The sequence below is a fragment of the Phyllopteryx taeniolatus genome, chromosome 1 (genome assembly GCF_024500385.1).
Source record: "Phyllopteryx taeniolatus isolate TA_2022b chromosome 1, UOR_Ptae_1.2, whole genome shotgun sequence".
In the NCBI taxonomy this organism is placed as follows: Eukaryota; Metazoa; Chordata; class Actinopteri; order Syngnathiformes; family Syngnathidae; genus Phyllopteryx; species Phyllopteryx taeniolatus.
In genome coordinates, this window is record NC_084502.1 from 48,540,930 (window position 1) to 48,558,822 (window position 17,893).

Consider the following 17,893-nt stretch of genomic DNA (forward strand, 5'->3'; position numbering starts at 1 on the left):
GCCATTATAGAGAGTCAACATAGCTTCATCTTTCTGACGTATTTCACCAAGTCCAATTAGATCCCATTTGATGGCTTCTAGCTCATGTTGAAGCTCTTCTAATTGAGAATCGTCCTTTAGTGTTCGCACGTTGAGCGTCCCAAAAATAAGATTTCGTGCGTTATGTCTTTTTTGCTTCTTTCTTGTTACTTCTAAAGATTGTCCTTTCGTTTGACTTAAAATGTTTGTAAGAGCAACCGTATTCTGGTTTATCATAGCCAAGTCCATTGTCCGTAAGCAGCCATAATTAACCCGGTGATTCTTAGCGCCCACTGCCGTAGGCAGAAGTTCTTTGGCCTCCGGGGAATGAGGGCCGTGTTTTTTGTTGTACTACCATGAAGAAGGAATTTTCCCTAATTTCCCAAGATGGCTGTTGGATTTATCTTACCCAACATTATAAAAAATAGACACAAAAGGAATGAAGACGCTGGTTTCTCTTTCTCATGAGGAGGGCGTATGGGAGATTGTTCAGATCACAGCCTCTCAACACGCTCTAAACAATCTCCCCCGTCGCTCCTGCATTTATTTGAAAATAGGAGGGTTTTTCCCAGGCATAGTGTTCTAAGCAATAAGACACAACACAAAACATTGGACCAACACCTGTCACGACCCGACCACATCCGATCACGTCCTTGGTCCAGGCGCCCTTCCATCGGATGATGCTGAGTCTTCTTTTTGAAGGCGAGACATCTAAAATCGTCCATAATACTAATGCAAGCTAAGCAAATAAATGATAACTTCTAGAATATATTTAACAATGGCCCAATGCGTGGTGGTAGATTGCCCAAACGTAGTCCCGTAGTTTTACCTACAGTTAAGCCCCTAAGCGACGACAACGCATTGGGCATTTAGGGGATGGATATATATATTTCTTTTTACTTTGATGAAAAAACTGAGCCAGGCTGCTACAGCGCTCACTTCACTTCCTTTACAGTATTTAAGTACCTGAGTGGCCACATAACCAATGTGACATGTGACGACATCACAAGAAATACACTGATTTGCTGACTTGCCCATGTGACTGAAATGTGGTGTTGAATGTGGAAATAATGTCTAAAAAAACGGCGGCGGTGCTGGCTGTAACTGTTTACATGAGGGATGTACGTTAATTGCCCAATAAAACAATTGTGGTGACAACTAATGGGAATTGGAGGACACATCATTGTCACTTCGAATGCACCTCACCTGTCTGACCGTCGCTTTGCAATCGATCCGGCGAGAGGTCCTCCTTGCGCCGGCTTCCATTCCCCCATGCATAACAAAGCTCGGCAGACCTCCAGCAGACGCGATGGACCCACGACCTGGCTGCAACCTCGTTGCAGATGAGACAAGTTGGCTTGGCGTTTATTAATGCAGGTAGGATGAACACATACTTTTTTGCCCACTCTTCATTGTACTTCTTACATTTGAAATCAACTTTTCTTTTCATCGCCTGAACAGTGACATTTTGCTAGCTAGCGATGTTGAGCTAATGTCTCACGCGCCATTCCAACATAAAGAAACAACAGCATCAAGATGTCACGCAAGAATGGGCAGCGTCACTAATGGGTAGCCAAATTATTACAGCAGGCCTCAATGTCATTTAAATGAGTAATGCATTAATTAGGCTCAGAGTAGTGTATTGTATGTATTTAAAATGGCTATTATTTAACCGTGAAGTCTTATAGGGGCTAAACCTTTTTTTTCTCCTTGTATTTGGGATCCATTATTGTCTCTATGGTGCCTCAGTAAACGTGAAATTAAAATCGTCCACACAATCCTGAGTTCCAGACGTTTTTCTGCCGAGAGGCCTTAAATCAGGTCTCAAACTTATCTACGTCAGTAGCGAAGAGCTACGCATTCCCTTTCCGCTCCGAGCCAGCTGTCAACATAACAAACACGTGTGCTCTCACAAGTGGGTCTTCTACATGGTGGCAACCAATCAGAGGAATGGAGGCGGTTTTAACCAGATATGGACAAAGAGGACACAAAACTGGGTCAAACAGAAGTAGCTGTCAGAGGGGCCTTTTCTGGACACTCATATGACAACACCAAGGAGTTTTTTTTTTAATGAAATTGACAGTCCATGTTAGAGAGTCACACTATGGAGGTCTAAACAGCCATAATACGGGACCTTTAAAAGACTGTGTAAGTGATTAAAGACAGCTGCCTTATTATCACCAGGTTACTATCGGTTTCATGACTGAAAGGAGTCGCAGTAGTAACACAGTAATAACAGCCTGTAGCAAATTCATTTCTTTTAAATTAATGAGTTCATTAAATAAAATTTTTGTGCACTATAAAATAGTATAAATGAGAAAAAAAAAGTTTTTTTTCAGTAGGAAAAGCAGGGTTTGCCTGATGAACATGTAATTTTGGCCCACAATTGAATTGTCAGGAAAAAAATTGGCCCCGGGCCAAACTTAGTTGCCGAACCCCTGTTGTAGCCTAATTCACATTGTCTGACAGGTACTATCTATAAGTGATATCTTGATTCAACACATCTGGTGGTTATCAGGCCTGGGTGTGGCTTTTAAAATTAAACAGTTTATAACTGTGGTTTGTCACAGCTAACTCATGTTTTAGCACCCTTTTGACAAAGGGCCTGATAGGTTTCTCCCTTAATACATTTTTTTACAAACTGCATTTCGTATTTACTTGGGTTGTCTTTCTGATATATTAAGATTGGCTTGATGATCCTAAAAATGTAACTTTAATAATTGTGCAAAAACATCTGAAACGAGGATGGTGGAAAATACTTTTTTCATGGCAGTGACTATCTAGTATCAAAAACAATTGGTGGAGGATGGTATTTGCATTTTCTGATGTGTGCGCTAATCAACAAGTGTAATACACAGTCTTGAAGATAAGGCTTCTTTATACTCGCGCGGGCGGCGACTGCGCTGACGTTACTGCGGCTGTCCCGCGCATAGTTTGCCTTTATACTCGAGCACAACCCATGCGCACAGTTTTGAAAATGTACTGCAGTTCACCTCCAAATCGGGGCTGTCGCTACGGCTGGTATTGGCTAGGACGCCACTGGGTGGCGTTTCCTCTCCATTTTTTAGGGCATTTCCAGTAGCTGCTTTTACTTTACTTTCAGTAACAAGGAACAAAGCAACAACAATGGCGACCGTGGAACAGAGTCTGCTCGAACAAATGGACCTAGATGACCAGATGATGCGTTTAATTATGCTGCAAAATCGATCAAGAAGGCGGCGTAGATGGTATGTAGAACCAAGGGGCACGCTAAGTACGTCATCACAGCATGTGACTAAAGCGGACCAAACACGAGAGATGATCTCCGTGGCAACAATTTTTGCCGTGTGCGCGTCACGTGATGCAATGCGGGCGTTGTCGACCGTGCGAGCGCAGGAGTATAAAGATGCTTTTAAGTGCTGCCTCCAGGCAGTAAAAAGGTATCTATACTGTCTTTCTCTGGTCTCACGTGTGCTTCTCAGTTTGCATTAGCTTTTTTTAGACTCAGAGGCTGAGGCCCCGAATTATCATAGTAACAAAAGCTGTACTTGCCATTGGCCCAGCAGTGCGCACTGGCTCAACTGTATGAGACAAGCCCCCCCTGTTAAAACAGGGTAATTTCAGCAAGACAAGAAACAGGGTGTGTAAAGTACACAATAATTCTGTTTCTTTGGGTATTACTGTACATGATGAAAGCATGTCACAGATATGAATACACCAGGGAACTGTTCGAAATTGTGAAACGATGCATAATATCTCTCCTTGAATGAAAGAACGAATTGTATGGTTTTGTTTGGGTGCGTGAACCACATGACGCCACGCGTGGGCGGGGCTTCGCTGCATATTCACCAGCGCGTGAGAATGACAGAGCTGCGGTCGGAGGAAGACGACCGAACTCGGCTCTCTCGCAGCTGGATGGAGGCCGACGGCCGAGCCCGCACACATGTGAATTGTCGCCATCGTCGAGCGTCTCAATCGCAGTCCAGTGACTGACTTGCTGGTATCGCGGCTGCACACATGACAGACGTTAGGGGAAAAAAATTCATGAATTAGTTTTTTTTTTTTAATTATTATTTTCTTTTCTTTTTTTTCCTTTTTTTTTTAAATCAGCACGTGCGCAGTCGTACACTAAAACGATGGAGTCTATTTTAGACACGTTGACGGCCGATAAACTCTACCCACCCGGAGGCACCAACCTGTTGGACCTGGAGGAACTCAACGACGGAGATTTCCTCACCAATGTGGTGAGTCACACACACACACAAACACACACGCAACACTTGTGAGCGAACTAAGTGAGCCTGCCATCAAACGCTCCTCTGCTGAATGTTCCACCCGGACCCGGACCTCGAGTGACAGATCCTGATTGACATCCTGTGCTATTACCTTTTCACCTCGTGTGTCCGTGCGCGTGCGTCAATTCAACCGATGTACAATACTAGTGCAGTAATAAACGTTTAACCTTAGCCTTTCTCAAATTGACCCTTTTATGTGTATTTTTATTAATTGGCCCTATTGGTGTGCCTGTGGACACTTCTGTATTATTCGTGCCTCGGGGCATCCAGACTGGAAAATACAAATAAGAAGAAGAAGAAAGAGTAGTGTAGTAGGAGAATGTAGAAGAAGGTAGGCTTACTGTTTGCATACCTGATAACTACAGTGGAGTGGGGAACTTTTCTCCTCATCATTTTTATTGTTGTTAAGGACTTGCGAGGCACATTACACAAATTCTCAACACAACCAGTTGCTTGTTCTCGACTGTTTATATCTAGTTTCAGCAGTCTTTCTAGTTAGCTATAGTTCTGTTTCACTTCACCATCTCAGAATCTGTGGTTCGGCCGAACGTGGCGTTGACCACACACACAAGGTAAACACTGTACAGGTCTAACATTTACGATTGTCAGCCTCAACTGTGGATTGGGGAGGAAAAATCACTCTTCACACACCCCACACCACAGGATAATCGCTCAGGCTAATCTTTCCGAAACATCCGACAATCAAGCCTTAACTGACTTTGATCAGAAGAAGGAAACGGGGGTCAAAATCTGATTATTGGAATGTGTGTACCTCACTTCAGATACTCGGTGACATGATCTTCCTACAATACCATGACACGATTGCTTTTCTGTCCACAAGCTCACCCTTGATTGACTCAAAGTGTTTTTCTTTTTCCGTTTTTCCATCTCACTGTACCTACTCGACTCAACACTGCACTACTTGTTAAAGACACATGTCCTTAGACAACTAGCAAGTACTATTTCTAGTACCTGGTCAGCAGGGGTTCCAGTTATGGGTCACTAATTAGACAAGCACATTTATCATCATCCTGTCATTGTCACGTTCGAGGATACACAGATAAATTACAAGAACAAACACACATGCTAACATTAGCTTAATCTGTTCGTGCGCCTTAGTTCTGGACGCTTTAGTGTTATTATTAGTAGTACTACATAGAGTGCCATGAAAAAGTATTGGCTCCCTTCTCAAATTCATATATATTTTTGGCATAGTTTGCCCACTTTCATGTTTAAGATCATTAAACAAAACAAATGTAAATATCAGATAGCGATAACCCAAATAAACAAATACATTTTTTAAAAGGTGATTTTATTTTTGAAGGAAAAAATTCAACTATTCAAAGCTACCTGGCCCTGTGTGAAAAGGTAATGGCCCACTTAACCTAATAACTGTTTAGGCTACCCTCAGCCGCAACAACTGAAATCAAGCATTTTCTATAACTGGCAATGAGTCTTTCACATCTCTGTGGAGATATTTTGGCCCACTCTTCTATGCGTGTAGTGGTACATTTGCCTGACTTTGGTAAGGGCAGCGTGGGTTCAGTTCCCACTCAGTGACGGTGTGAATGTGAGCGCTAATGGTCGTCCGTGTCTATATATATATATATATATATATATATATATATATATATATATATATATCCTGCGACTGACTAGCGACCAATTCAGGGTGTAGCCTGGCTTTCGCCCGAAGTCAGCTAGGATGGGCTCCAGCGCCCAACGACCCTGAACAGGATAAGCGGTATTTAGTATGGATGCATGGCACTCTTCCTTGCATAACTGTTTTAATTCAGCAACACTGGAGGGTTTTCAAGCATGAACGGCATTTTTAAGGTCATGCCACAGCATTTCAATTGGATTCAAGTCCAGACTTTGGCTAGACCACTCCAAATCCTTCATTTTTTAAAAGACAAAAGTAAGACAAGACCTTATGTTCTTTTTAGTCAGCAGTGGTTTTCACCTTTGAACTCCTCCATGGATGCCATTTTTGCCCAGTCTCTTCCTCATTGTTGAGTCATGAACCCTGACCTTAGCTGAGGCAAGGGAGGCCTGTACTTTCCTTTGTGACCTCCTGGAAGAAGCATCGCCATGTCTTTGGGCTAATCTTTGTCGGCTGGCCACTCCTGGGATGGTTCACCACTGTTGCATGTTTTCTCCATTTGAGGATAATGGCTTTCATCGTGGTTCACTGGAATCTTAAAGCTTTAGAAATGGCTTTGTAACCCTTTCCAGACTGATAGATGTCAATTACGTTGTCATCTATTCTTGAATTTCTTTGAACCGTGGCATTTTGTTGCAGCTTTTTGACATCTTTTGGCTGACTTCGTTTTGTCAAACAGGTACTATTTAATTGATTTCTTGATTGAAAAGGTCTGGAGGTAATCAGGCTTGGGTGTGGTGAGTGAAAATGATCCAAAAAAAAAACGATTAGCCAGTTAATTCATGATTTAACAAGGGAGGCCACACAAGGCCAGGTAGCTTTGAATTTTTTTCTCCCTTAATAAGTAAAATCACAATGTAAAAACTGCATTATATGTTTGCTTGGGTTATCTTTCTGTGATATTTACATTATTATGATTATCGTAAACACTGAAGTGGGGAAACCACAAAAATGTAAGAATTTGAGAAGGGGGCCAAAAACTTTTCCTTGGCACTGTAGTCTCCAATTTAATGCAGTGGGTGTTTTTATTTGAGTCTTCTCTCAAATAAAATGTGTCCCCTTAACAACCACATACAAAGACAGAAATACTGGAGACCCTCATTCTCCGTCGTTCTTGTTGTTTGTTGTTGTCTTGTTCTGGGGGTGGGGCGGGGCCAATCAATCACCAGTCGGTCAGAGGATGGGTAACCATTCACACTCACATTCACAGAAAGAGACAATGTAGAGTATTCAATGCACTGAATATACAGGTATGGATACATTTTACCACAGAAACCTCTTACCACCATCCACTGTCCTTCATCAAAAAACAACAGCAGCACCCGCTAGTGTCTCCTTCCTCTTAAATCATACTCTTAATGCAAAGCTAAATGATAAATTGAATATGTTATCCTCCTTATTGTGTTCTAAAAGTCTAGAAGCAATGTGACAAGAAGCGCATTCCAGCCAATGGGTGGCATTATGTGGGATTCAGCAAAAATGACAAGGTACATGTGTGCCAGAGCATGCTTGACTTTGCATCCTTCAATTATTTACTTCATCATCTTTTATGTTTCTGCAATGTTTAATAAACCATACTGGTTAATGCATTTTTAAAACAGAAAAAATGTAAAATACATTATTGTTTCTCAATTAAATAATAGTCATTTTACTGCATCCATGGACAATTATTTTGGTCTGTTTTAATGGTTGAATGTTATGTTTGAGTCACTGATGATGCACGCAACATGGGTTCATTTCCCCACTTAGAGACAGCGTGAATGTGACTGTGAAAGTTGTTCTGTCGCTGTGATTGACTGACAAACTGTCCAGGGTGTAGTCCACCTTTTGCCTGAAATCAGCTGGGATAGGCTGCAGCTCTCTGTGACTCTGATTATGATACGCGGTGTAGAAAATGTTGAGCAATTGAATTTCTTTTTTGTCAGCAAACCCCTATTGAAAAAAAACATTGAACAATAGTTGAACAAACAATTTTCACTGACTTCTGATTTCAAAATAGTTATTCATCCATTTGTTGTATATATGTAATATGTAATATGGGGAGGCTATAAGACATTTATATTGTTTCAGTCCGAACGGCCCTTTGAGGGGAACCATAACTACAATGTGGCCCTGACAAAAATGAGTTTGATACCCGTGCTTTATATTGTACTGTTTTCTATTGTGATTTGAATGTATTATTTTTTATTTTTTTTATTTAAATGTTTTTTTGCTCAAACTCCCCATTCAAACCCTGCACTCCAGCTGTAGGAAGACACACCCTTCTTATTTGCATGCTCACTGCTGATTGGCCACACAGCTGCCAGAAGGAATGCGAGCAGGCATGTGCGCTTGTGCATGTGTGTGTGTGTGTGTGTGTGTGTGTGTGAGAGAGAGAAAGACAGAGAGAGCTAGAGGGAGAGAAAGAAAGAAAATGCAGTCTTGTGTATCCTGTTTTCCTGAGAACTATAGTTGACTTTCGTCTCCACATTAACTCGAGTGATGCTAAATGCAGCCAAACCGCTGTAGCCACATAAAACCAAATACAGTAGGGAGCAGTGCCTTCGTCTTTTAACTCCATGGCACAATTGCAGTTTTATTTTAGACGATTAAAATATCATTGTTATAAGCAACCAAGACCATCAAATGGGCGAGACTTACAATTAAAGAGCCCAAACGTGATGTTACACATTAGACATTACACATATGCTTAAAATCAGGCCTAAATTGAGCCTGATTCCCCCTTCCGATCAAAGTCAGCAACGGTCCGATTATCAGATGTATCTTAAACACCCTGTAAAGTGAAAATAAAATGTCTTATAAATTTGCCACACCATAGAGAACAGTGTTGTTAACATGCCTGCCAAATTTGAATGAATACAAAAATATATTAAAAAAAATTAAAATGTGGCTCCAAAATCATCATTGACCCACCCAGTGAGGACATGCAATAACCAAGAGAACAAGATAAGAGAGGACAGAAAAGGGCAGTACAGGATGTGGGAAAATGAGCAAGGCAGTGCTACTGATGACTGGTGCGGTGGGATTCTTTTTTTAGTGTCTAAACAAATATAAGAACCTGTGACTTGATACGTTAGTATAAACTGTGTTGTTGTTAGTGAACCCAGCACAAATAATTAAAGCCTATAGTGTGTCTATCTAACATGCATGTTAGTCAACTGGTGTACGGAGTTGCTGAGGAACATCGAGGAAGGGTCACGCAGTCACTTTACCTTTTATCAGGAAGGGCTTATGACTTTTGACGCAGGCAATTATGATTTGCTGCGAACGTGGGCAATATTCGCTTTTCTACATCCTGTTTCAATTAGCCATTGGCAAGGTGGCAAACGGGCAGCACGAACCCTGACATTATGAATTAAGTAATGTAAAACACAATATTTGAAGCTTTATATACTATTTATATGGCTTGGGGTGGTGCGGCGGCACGGCTCGCTTAAAACCCAGAAAGCTTCTGTGCAGTGTTGCGGCAGCCTTTAGCTTGGCATAGGGCAGCAATGTGTTTTTTTGTGTTTTTTTTTTTTTTAACTTTATTGCAATGGATGACTGTTTGTAAGTGCACAGATTTAAACATTCAACTATTATAAGAGAGGGCAGCAATGTGACAAACAGCAACCCTATTACGTCATCAATCACAAAATGCATTGTACACGCAAAAAAAAAAAGAAAATAGCGGTCACCGTGTGTCAAATTATGGTGTTAACAAAAAAGATTTTTAAAACTTTAATAGAATCATTTAGAAATATGTAACCCTGTATTTCAAAAGTAGTGGTGAGTGGTTGTAGTTTAAGATGCATTTGTCATTAAAGTCGGGAGTCTTTAAAAGAGGGAGGTCTGCGCCGCTGTGGGCAGCTCTTCTCATTCCTGGCGGTGTCTCAGTTAGTAGAACGGGTCGTCCAGTGACCGAAGGGTAACTGGTTTGAATCCCAGCTACAACTGTCCGCATGTCAAAGTGTCCTTGGGCAAGACACTGAACCCTAATTTGCTCCCAGTGGGCCTGGCAGTGCCTTGCATGGCAGCAGTCGCCCATTGGTGTATGATTGTGTGTGGTGAATGTGAGGCTTTGTAAAGCGCTTTGGGCACAGTGACGGTGTAGATAAAAGCGCTAGATAAGTGCAGTCCATTTACCATTTACCAATGATTCCGAGGGTTTGAAGCCTGCTGTTCATTTCATGTATTTAGGAATGAAATACATCTGACATCCACCACACATGTCTGTGGACCTCAGAATCTGTCCTCCTGTGCCCCGCTCAAATTCAACAAAATCGCGTTAGTCCCTACTGCGCCGGATTTAGACGTGGTCTCTGCAGGCCTAGGTTTAGACCGACTTTCTGCCAGAAAATTTTCACTTCACTGAGCGCATCTCCAATTGCACGGTGAGGACAAGGAGAAGAGTTGGCCAGCGCCAAAGTCACCAGAGAAGCTAACAGTTAGCATAGATTCTTCCAGTTCATCTTCTACTACTACTACTACGAATAGTACTACAAAGTCTTTCTTCTTGGAAGTTTCTGGCAGTCTGAAATAGATGCCTTGTGGCACAGTGGTGCCTCTCACAGGTCAGTATTGGTACTATAACAGACATCTGGTTTGGGGGAGGAGATTTGGTTATGGGTCCAGTGTTTGAGTACACCACACACTAAGAGGGGTAAGATAGAAAGTGCCGCTTTTACTCGCATTTTTAACATTTAAAAATCAGTTTGTGTTTGTACCCCACTTTTGATTGCACATTCACATGAACTGATGATCTTTTGAACCAAAGGTGCCGTTTGCTTTGCAACTGTTTACTCTAGGTGGCCTTTGTGTTATTATATATAAGTGCAGAAGGCTACTCTTGTTACCTGCAAGGTGCATATTTTTCAAATTGGTTGTCATGAACAGGTTAATGCAAACTAGTGTTGGCGTGACAGTTGGCGCAATAGAGGTGCGATATATGGATTGAGACCAAGTACTGTTAATGAGAGGCATAACAGTACTCTGTGCATTCATAATTACTCCTTAAATCTATCAACTCTTCCGAGCTGCTCTGTTTCTTCCTTGCTGATGACACACAAGCTTGCGAGTTGTAATAGTAGCATAATAGCATTTCCCAACATTGGGCACTATATGAAACAAATGAAAGGTCCACTATGATGACAGTCATTCTCACAAGTGTCTGTCCTAATGTTAGAACTAACCTCTATTTGTATTTGTATGCTTCTTGTGGTTTTCATAACCACAAGAAGCATACAAATAATCACATTGGATCACTGAGGCATTTTGGAAACTTCCAAATATTATAATGATCACTTTGGACTGTTGTGCAAAACAGACTGGGGCCTGCTACAGTATATGACAAGGCAAAGACATATTGGAGAGATGTGACCACGACTTGAGCATTTAGAGTTTAGAACTCTGTCAAGGCTTCAACATGAGTCACTTCTCATACAATGACAGAATGACGATGAGCAGTAAAATTAGAAAGATGAATAAATCAGTTATCAGCTTTATATAAAGATTAAACATGTTCCACATTCCAGTTTTTCCTCAACATAGTCAGTTTAGCCATATTGTACTGGGCCGCTATGACCAACGTGTTTACCACTTTCAATGGATAGATAAATAGCTAGGTACATATACGTATTATTCTGTATCCTCTATTTGTTTTAGGAAGATTTCCCCTCACTCACAGAGTAGATTTCTTATACCGTGTAAATGAATAGTGAAACGTATGAAAGCTAAGCCGAAATGTTGTTTATGGGAGAGGAGCGGAATGAGTCTTTCGGAGAAAGACCTCTCTGCTGCTGTAGAGAGTCATGGGGAGGATGTCAAGGATTATTGGTGATGGAGAGCGGGTTGCACAGTGATCTCTTCTCCCTCACTGACTCAACCATCTCCATGCATGAGAGGTGATCTAAGCCTCCTCAGGAGATCGAGGTCTGCTTATTTCCTTTTCGTGCGCACTGTCCATGTTTGTTCTTCAAGGCCATTGTTCAAGTGTACTGCAAAATATTTTTACTGCAGCACCATTTAAAAGTACTCCCACATGATGGTAATGAGCTGAGTGGTGGTCCTAATTCTCCTAAATCATGCATGTGGACAAAGAATCAAGTAGCTAGGGCAAGTTTTACTAGCATTGAAGACTAGAGTCCATAAAGTTGTCCACCAGCTCTCTGTGTTCTCCTGTCCATTCTTAATATACCCCAACGCTGCAGAGTCATATGAGTACTTCTGCGGATGGCATAATCCAGAATTGTACGGTCCGAGGTGTACAAGACGAACAGAAAAGGAGACATTACTACTCATCATGACGTCACAATAAGTTTCCTTCCTGGTTCTTCAGTCACCATCAAGTTTTTCTTTGCCATCACTGGTACAGTGAAAAGGCAAAAAACGCTTTTGGAGTTAATCCTTTAGAGATTCTTACTAAACCAAAGAGCAGGATATGCTGAGGTCAAGATTTGTATGACTTCATGCCAGAGAGTGGTCCAAATGCTGGATTTGTTTCCTCTTCTTTGAATTTCAGTTTTGCTCATTGCAAACAGGAATTTTTAAAATTTTTTGAAATGGATGCATTCTCACTAAATTTGGAAGAATACCTGCTTCTAATGACGAGCAGATGTAGCACACAAACAAATAAGCACACACTCATAGCATAAATACTGTATTCTAATATCATTTTAGCTCAGTTGGGATTTGTTCCAGTCAAGCCTCATAGTCAATTTCTCACTGTCATCACTAAATGAGAACAATGAATTTAAGAAATGTTAATGTGATGTAATGTGTCAGAACATAGCAACGGACTCGCAAACCGCAAATTCCACACAGAAAGGCTCAGGTTTGAACCCAATGCCTCTGAACTGTGAGGCAGATCTGCTAACCCGTCATCCACCATTCCACCTGTGACAGTAATATTTTACAATTAGTGCAAAGTGGGAAATATAATATTGAAATATGTATGATTTGCAGTGATTTCTGATCCCTCACCGACTCAAACATCTTCAGCCCAGTGGTGTCACCGACCTTCTTAAAAAATGTATTAATCTGTCCGGTGTCGCCGGCACTGATGATGCTCCCCCAGCAGACAACTGCAAAATAGATTACACTTGCTTCCACAGACTGGTAGAACATCTCCAACGTCTTGCCGCACACATTGAAGGATCTGAGCTTCCTCAAGGAATAAAGTCTGCTCATTCCCTTTTCCAACACAGCATCCATGTTACTATTCTATTCCAGTCTGTGGTTCAAGGTAGCCGGAAAGGATGATGAGCTCTATTTAATCCACATTTCGCCCTGTTGTTTTTGAGGTCCCTTGCCTCCTAATGGAGCAAAGGCAGTATTTCTTTATTTAGTTTCATAATATTAGTCGTGTTTGTGCTTCATGTAATTTTGTAATACTAGTGCATGAGTCCCAGACCTTCAACGGAGACATGTTCAGCCACAAAGACAAGCTAACATAATGCATGATGGCATTTTCAGGTTAGAACCACATTTTAGGATGTTATACAGTGCTATACACAGTTTAGTCAGTTACTTTTGTTGTATAGCAATTGTTATTTATGGATGGATGGAGAGCATGGAATGAACCTGCACAGCTGCTTTGTGGTTACTCGCAAGCCATTTGAGCACAATGAGACCATAGTTTATTTTGCAATAACAATAATCCATGTGAGTTTTTTAATTTACGCTTGTGAAGTGATTTAACGTGCAGCAACAGTTCATGCTATTTTTGTAAATGAGCTCACACTTGTTTCCTGGAGTAAAACTGTGAAAATCAGTCTTGCTGCCTCATTTGAATCAAAACCTCTCTGGATGTCCGTGAAGTCCAAGCACCGCACTGTCCCAGGCTTCCAGAATGTCTCAGCTGGGTGACTCATCTGAGTTCATGATGCACATGTGTTGGATGTAATGACATCAGCACAGTGGAGGTGACAGTTGGGTCATTACAGACTGTTTAACTTGTCTAAATGCCATAAAATCCATTCATGCACTAAAAGCAACATAGAGTAGGTGCTTATTTTGATCACTTTGCAAAGAGGATATGTTTTATGGAATCCTCGCAACTCCAAAACCATCACTTTTCAGGAAAACAAAAAAAGAGAGCATGTTTGTTCAACAGTTGACATTGCATTCTCAAAGGGAGTAGCCCTTTTTCAACACTTCAAATTGGTCAGTAATTTAAAAACAATTAAGACATAAAAATAATAGACTCACAGGGGGACTGATAGCATCCATTTGAGAAAAAATAGGAAATTGACTATATTTGGACATATATGTCTGCCTAACAGTGACATTAGGCAGTTGTTCTTCTGTTAGGACTTGGATTTAGGAACTGGAGGGCCACAGTTCAAGTCCCGCTGTGGACAATAAATGAAATATGACGACAACTAGTTGTTGGCTAGTCTGCTCCTGACTGCTGTTGAGGTTCTCTTGAGCAAGACACTGACCCCACAAACCGAGCTCGAGGTGCAGCACTGTGCACTCCCCTTTCACTCTGACATCTCTTTTTTTCAGGCCTGCGTGTGTGCACTTGTTCTCTGTGTGATGTGCAACAAAAATACAGTATATACATAGAGTGTAAGTTGAATTCCCCTTTGAGTTATTTTTAGTACATAAATAAAAAAAAAATTAAAAAAATGTGAAAACAAATTCAGCCTCTGATGCTGAAGAAAGACCAATTCATCCCCCATAAAATGATGTTTTCATAATGTTTCCCTTCACTCAGCATCAGAGCGCCTGTAGAGTAGCTGTCCCACCTTCTTGAATCCATTTGTATCTTTTTTTGTCTTGCAGCCTTTCTCAGGTGACCAGATGGACGACTTCAGCAGTGAATTATTCAGCAGTTTCTTTGAAGACCACCTGTTAGAGCGCCCCCTGCTGTCCGACAGACATTCTTTCCTCCACATGGATCTCGACAGCAGCCCAGGTCACTATCATCATCTTTATCATCACACTTATTTAATACTCCTGTACTGCATAAAGGGCAAACGTCTTCCTCCACAGTATGACTGATGCTTTCAAAGACCTCTCGCTTGTTTCCAGTTGTGGCTTGAAGATGTCCTTTCAAGTTGGTCAAATCCAAGAAACACTCTGCAGCCCCAATAACATTTTTAAATTGCCTTTTCATTTCCTAGGATTCCTGTAAATTGGCCAGTTGCTTGACCTATGAGCCAACATCTGCACAGAAATAAACCCCAAACCCTCAACCGGGCTACATTTCGAAGCCAACTCGGCATGGAGACCAACTGTATCGTGTTTCCCCCCGAAAAAAGTTTACAGTCTACCTCTTTGCTCACTTAGAGAGGTCAAATTCCAAAATTCATAAGTGTGTATTAACTTCGGATTCCAAAAATCTGGACTTTGAACAGGTGAAAGTGTCAACCAAGTAGCCACTGCAAATTGTCAAATGGCTTTTTTTTCCTGGGCTGCATTACTTTTTAAGCTAAAACACAATGCCCCTTTTACATTTTAATAACAAATAATACAAAGTAAAGTACAGTTATAACCACACTTTTTTTCTCACTGTCTGACATGAAATCAGACTAAACTTTTCCTGTTTTAGGTCAATTAGGATTACCAAAATTATTTGTATTTGCTAAATGAGAGAAGTTTATATTATTTTCATTAATATTTGGTACCATTCCCTTTGAATTGTTTAACACTATCAAACGTTGTCAAACGTTTTGGATATCCTTCCACAAGCTTGGCAGGAATTTTGGTGATGCCATTTCTTTGGATGCTTCTGTTTTGTTTTGAAGATTTTAGTTAGAAACTCAAAGCACATCTGAACCCCTGCTTTTTTGTGTAACATCAAAAGAAATCAGCCAAGCTATCAGGAAGAGAATTGTAGACTTGAACAAGTCTGGTTCATCGTTGGGTGCTATTTCCAGATGCCTGAAGGTGCCACGTTTATTTGTTCGAACAGTGATATGCATGAATAAACACCATGGGAATGTCCAACCATCATACTACTCAGGAAGAAGACCGGTTCACTGTCCCAGAGATTAGGGTCCAAAATGTGCATATCAACCCAAGAGCAAAAGCAAAACCTTGTGAAGATGCTGGCTGAAGCTGGTAAGAGTGTGTCATTATCCACAGTGAAATGAGTACTGTACCGACATGGGCTGAAAGGCCACTGTGCCAGAAAGAAGCCATTACTCCCCCCAAAAAGACCAAAAAAGACAGATTACAGTTCAAATGCATAAAGGGCCAAAGACCTTCATTTTTGGAGACGTCCTGTGGTCTGACAAGACAAAAAATGAACTGTTTGGCCATAATGAGCATTGTTATGTTTGGAGGAAGAAGAGGGAAGTTTGCAAGCCTGAGAAAACCATCTCAACTTTGAAATATGGGAGTGGCAGCCTCATGTTGGGGGTTGATTTGTTACAGGAGGGAATGGTGCGCGTCACAAAACGTATGGCATTATGAAAGAAGAATATTATGTGAAAATACTGAAGCAACATCTCAAGACAACAGCCAGAAAGTTAAAGTTTTGGTGCAAATGGGTCTTCCAAATGGGCAATGGCCCCGAAGCATCATGCCAAACTGGTTACACAGTGGCTTAAGGGTAACAAAGTCAGTGTTTTGGACTTGCCATCACACAGCCCTGCCTACTGAAAATTTATGGGCATACCTGAATAGGCATGTGCGAATAAAGGTGGCCTACAAACTTGGTTCCGTTACACCAGTTCTGTCAGGAGGAATGGGCCAAAATTCTTGCCAACTAACGTTTGACTTGTGTCAAAGGCAATGGCACCAAATGCGAATGAAATACAGCGGCTTAAATAAGTATTCAACACGTCACCGTTTTTCTCACTAAATATATTTCCAAAGGTGGTGTTAACATGAAAATTTCACCAGATGTTGGGAACAACCCAAGTAATCTATACATACACAGAAAGTATAACAAATGAGCTCAGAAATTAAGTTATATGTCCATCCACCCATTTTCTGAGCCGCTTCTCCTCACCAGGGTGTGCTGGAGCCTATCCCAGCTGTCATCGGGCAGGAAGCGGGGTACACCCTGAACTGGTTGCCAGCCAATCGCAGGGCACATACAAACAAACAACCATCCCCACTCACATTCACACCTACGGGCAATTTAGAGTCTCCAATTAATGCATGTTTTTGGGATGTGGGAGGAAACCGGAGTGCCCGGAGAAAACCCACGCAGGCACGGGGAGAACATGCAAACTCCACACAGGCGGGGCCGGGGATTGAACCCGGGTCCTCAGAACTGTGAGGCTGACGCTTTAACCAGTCGTCCACCGTGCCCTTAAGTTATATGTAATAATGTGAAATGACAAAAAAAAGTATTGAACTGGTATTTATTTAATACTTTGTACAAAAGCCTTTGTTTGCAATGACAGCTTCAAGACGCCTCCTGTATGGAGAAACTAGTCACATGCATTGCTCTGGTGTGATTTTGGCCCATTCCTCCACACAAGCAGTCTTCAAATCTTGAAGGTTCCGTGGACTTCTTTTATGGACCTTGACTTTCAGTTCTTTCCATAGATTTTTGATTAGATTCAAGTCAGGTGATTGGCTGGGCCATTCCAGCAGTTTTATTTATTTTTTCTTTGAAACGAATTGAGAGTTTCCTTGGCAGTATGTTTGGATCATTATCCTGATAAAATGTCCACCCTCGTTTCATTTTTATCATCCTCATAGATGGCAGCAGATTTTTGGCAAGAATGTCTTTGCTCATTCATCCTTTCTTCAATAATGTGAAGTTTACCAGTACCATTTGCTGAAAAGCAGCCCCACACCATCATGTTCCCTCCTCCGAACTTCACTGTTGGTATGGCGTTTTTAGGGTGATGTGCAGTGCCATTTCTCGTCCAAAAGTGGGGTGCATTATAGCATCCAAACAGTTAAATTTTGCTCTCATCCGACCAGACAATATTCTCCCAGTATTTGACTGGCTTGTCCAAATGTTTTTCAGCAAACTTGAAAAAAGCTTTGA

The 17,893-nt window shown here is 41.4% G+C and overlaps 1 protein-coding gene and 1 long non-coding RNA gene across 4 annotated transcripts in view; one reads left to right on the forward strand and one right to left on the reverse strand.

The window, feature by feature from the left end:
* Positions 1-480: 480 nt before the first annotated feature.
* On the reverse strand, positions 481-3,984 carry LOC133490240 (uncharacterized). The gene is made up of 3 exons (XR_009792138.1): positions 3,847-3,984; positions 1,225-1,351; positions 481-729 (listed from the first exon to the last, which is right to left on the reverse strand). It is a non-coding gene; the product is annotated as an uncharacterized LOC133490240 (long non-coding RNA).
* creb3l1 (cAMP responsive element binding protein 3-like 1) overlaps positions 3,876-17,893 on the forward strand; it is a 43,165-nt gene continuing 29,147 nt past the window's right edge. Inside the window, exons 1-2 of one of the 3 annotated variants that reach the window (XM_061799998.1) lie at positions 3,876-4,241; positions 14,722-14,854. In XM_061799998.1, the coding sequence (XP_061655982.1) occupies positions 4,134-4,241; positions 14,722-14,854 (241 nt within the window). In that variant the 5' untranslated portion in view covers positions 3,876-4,133. The remainder of the gene's footprint in view (positions 4,242-14,721; positions 14,855-17,893) is intronic. The other 2 variants (XM_061799981.1, XM_061799988.1) reach the window with 2 other exon arrangements.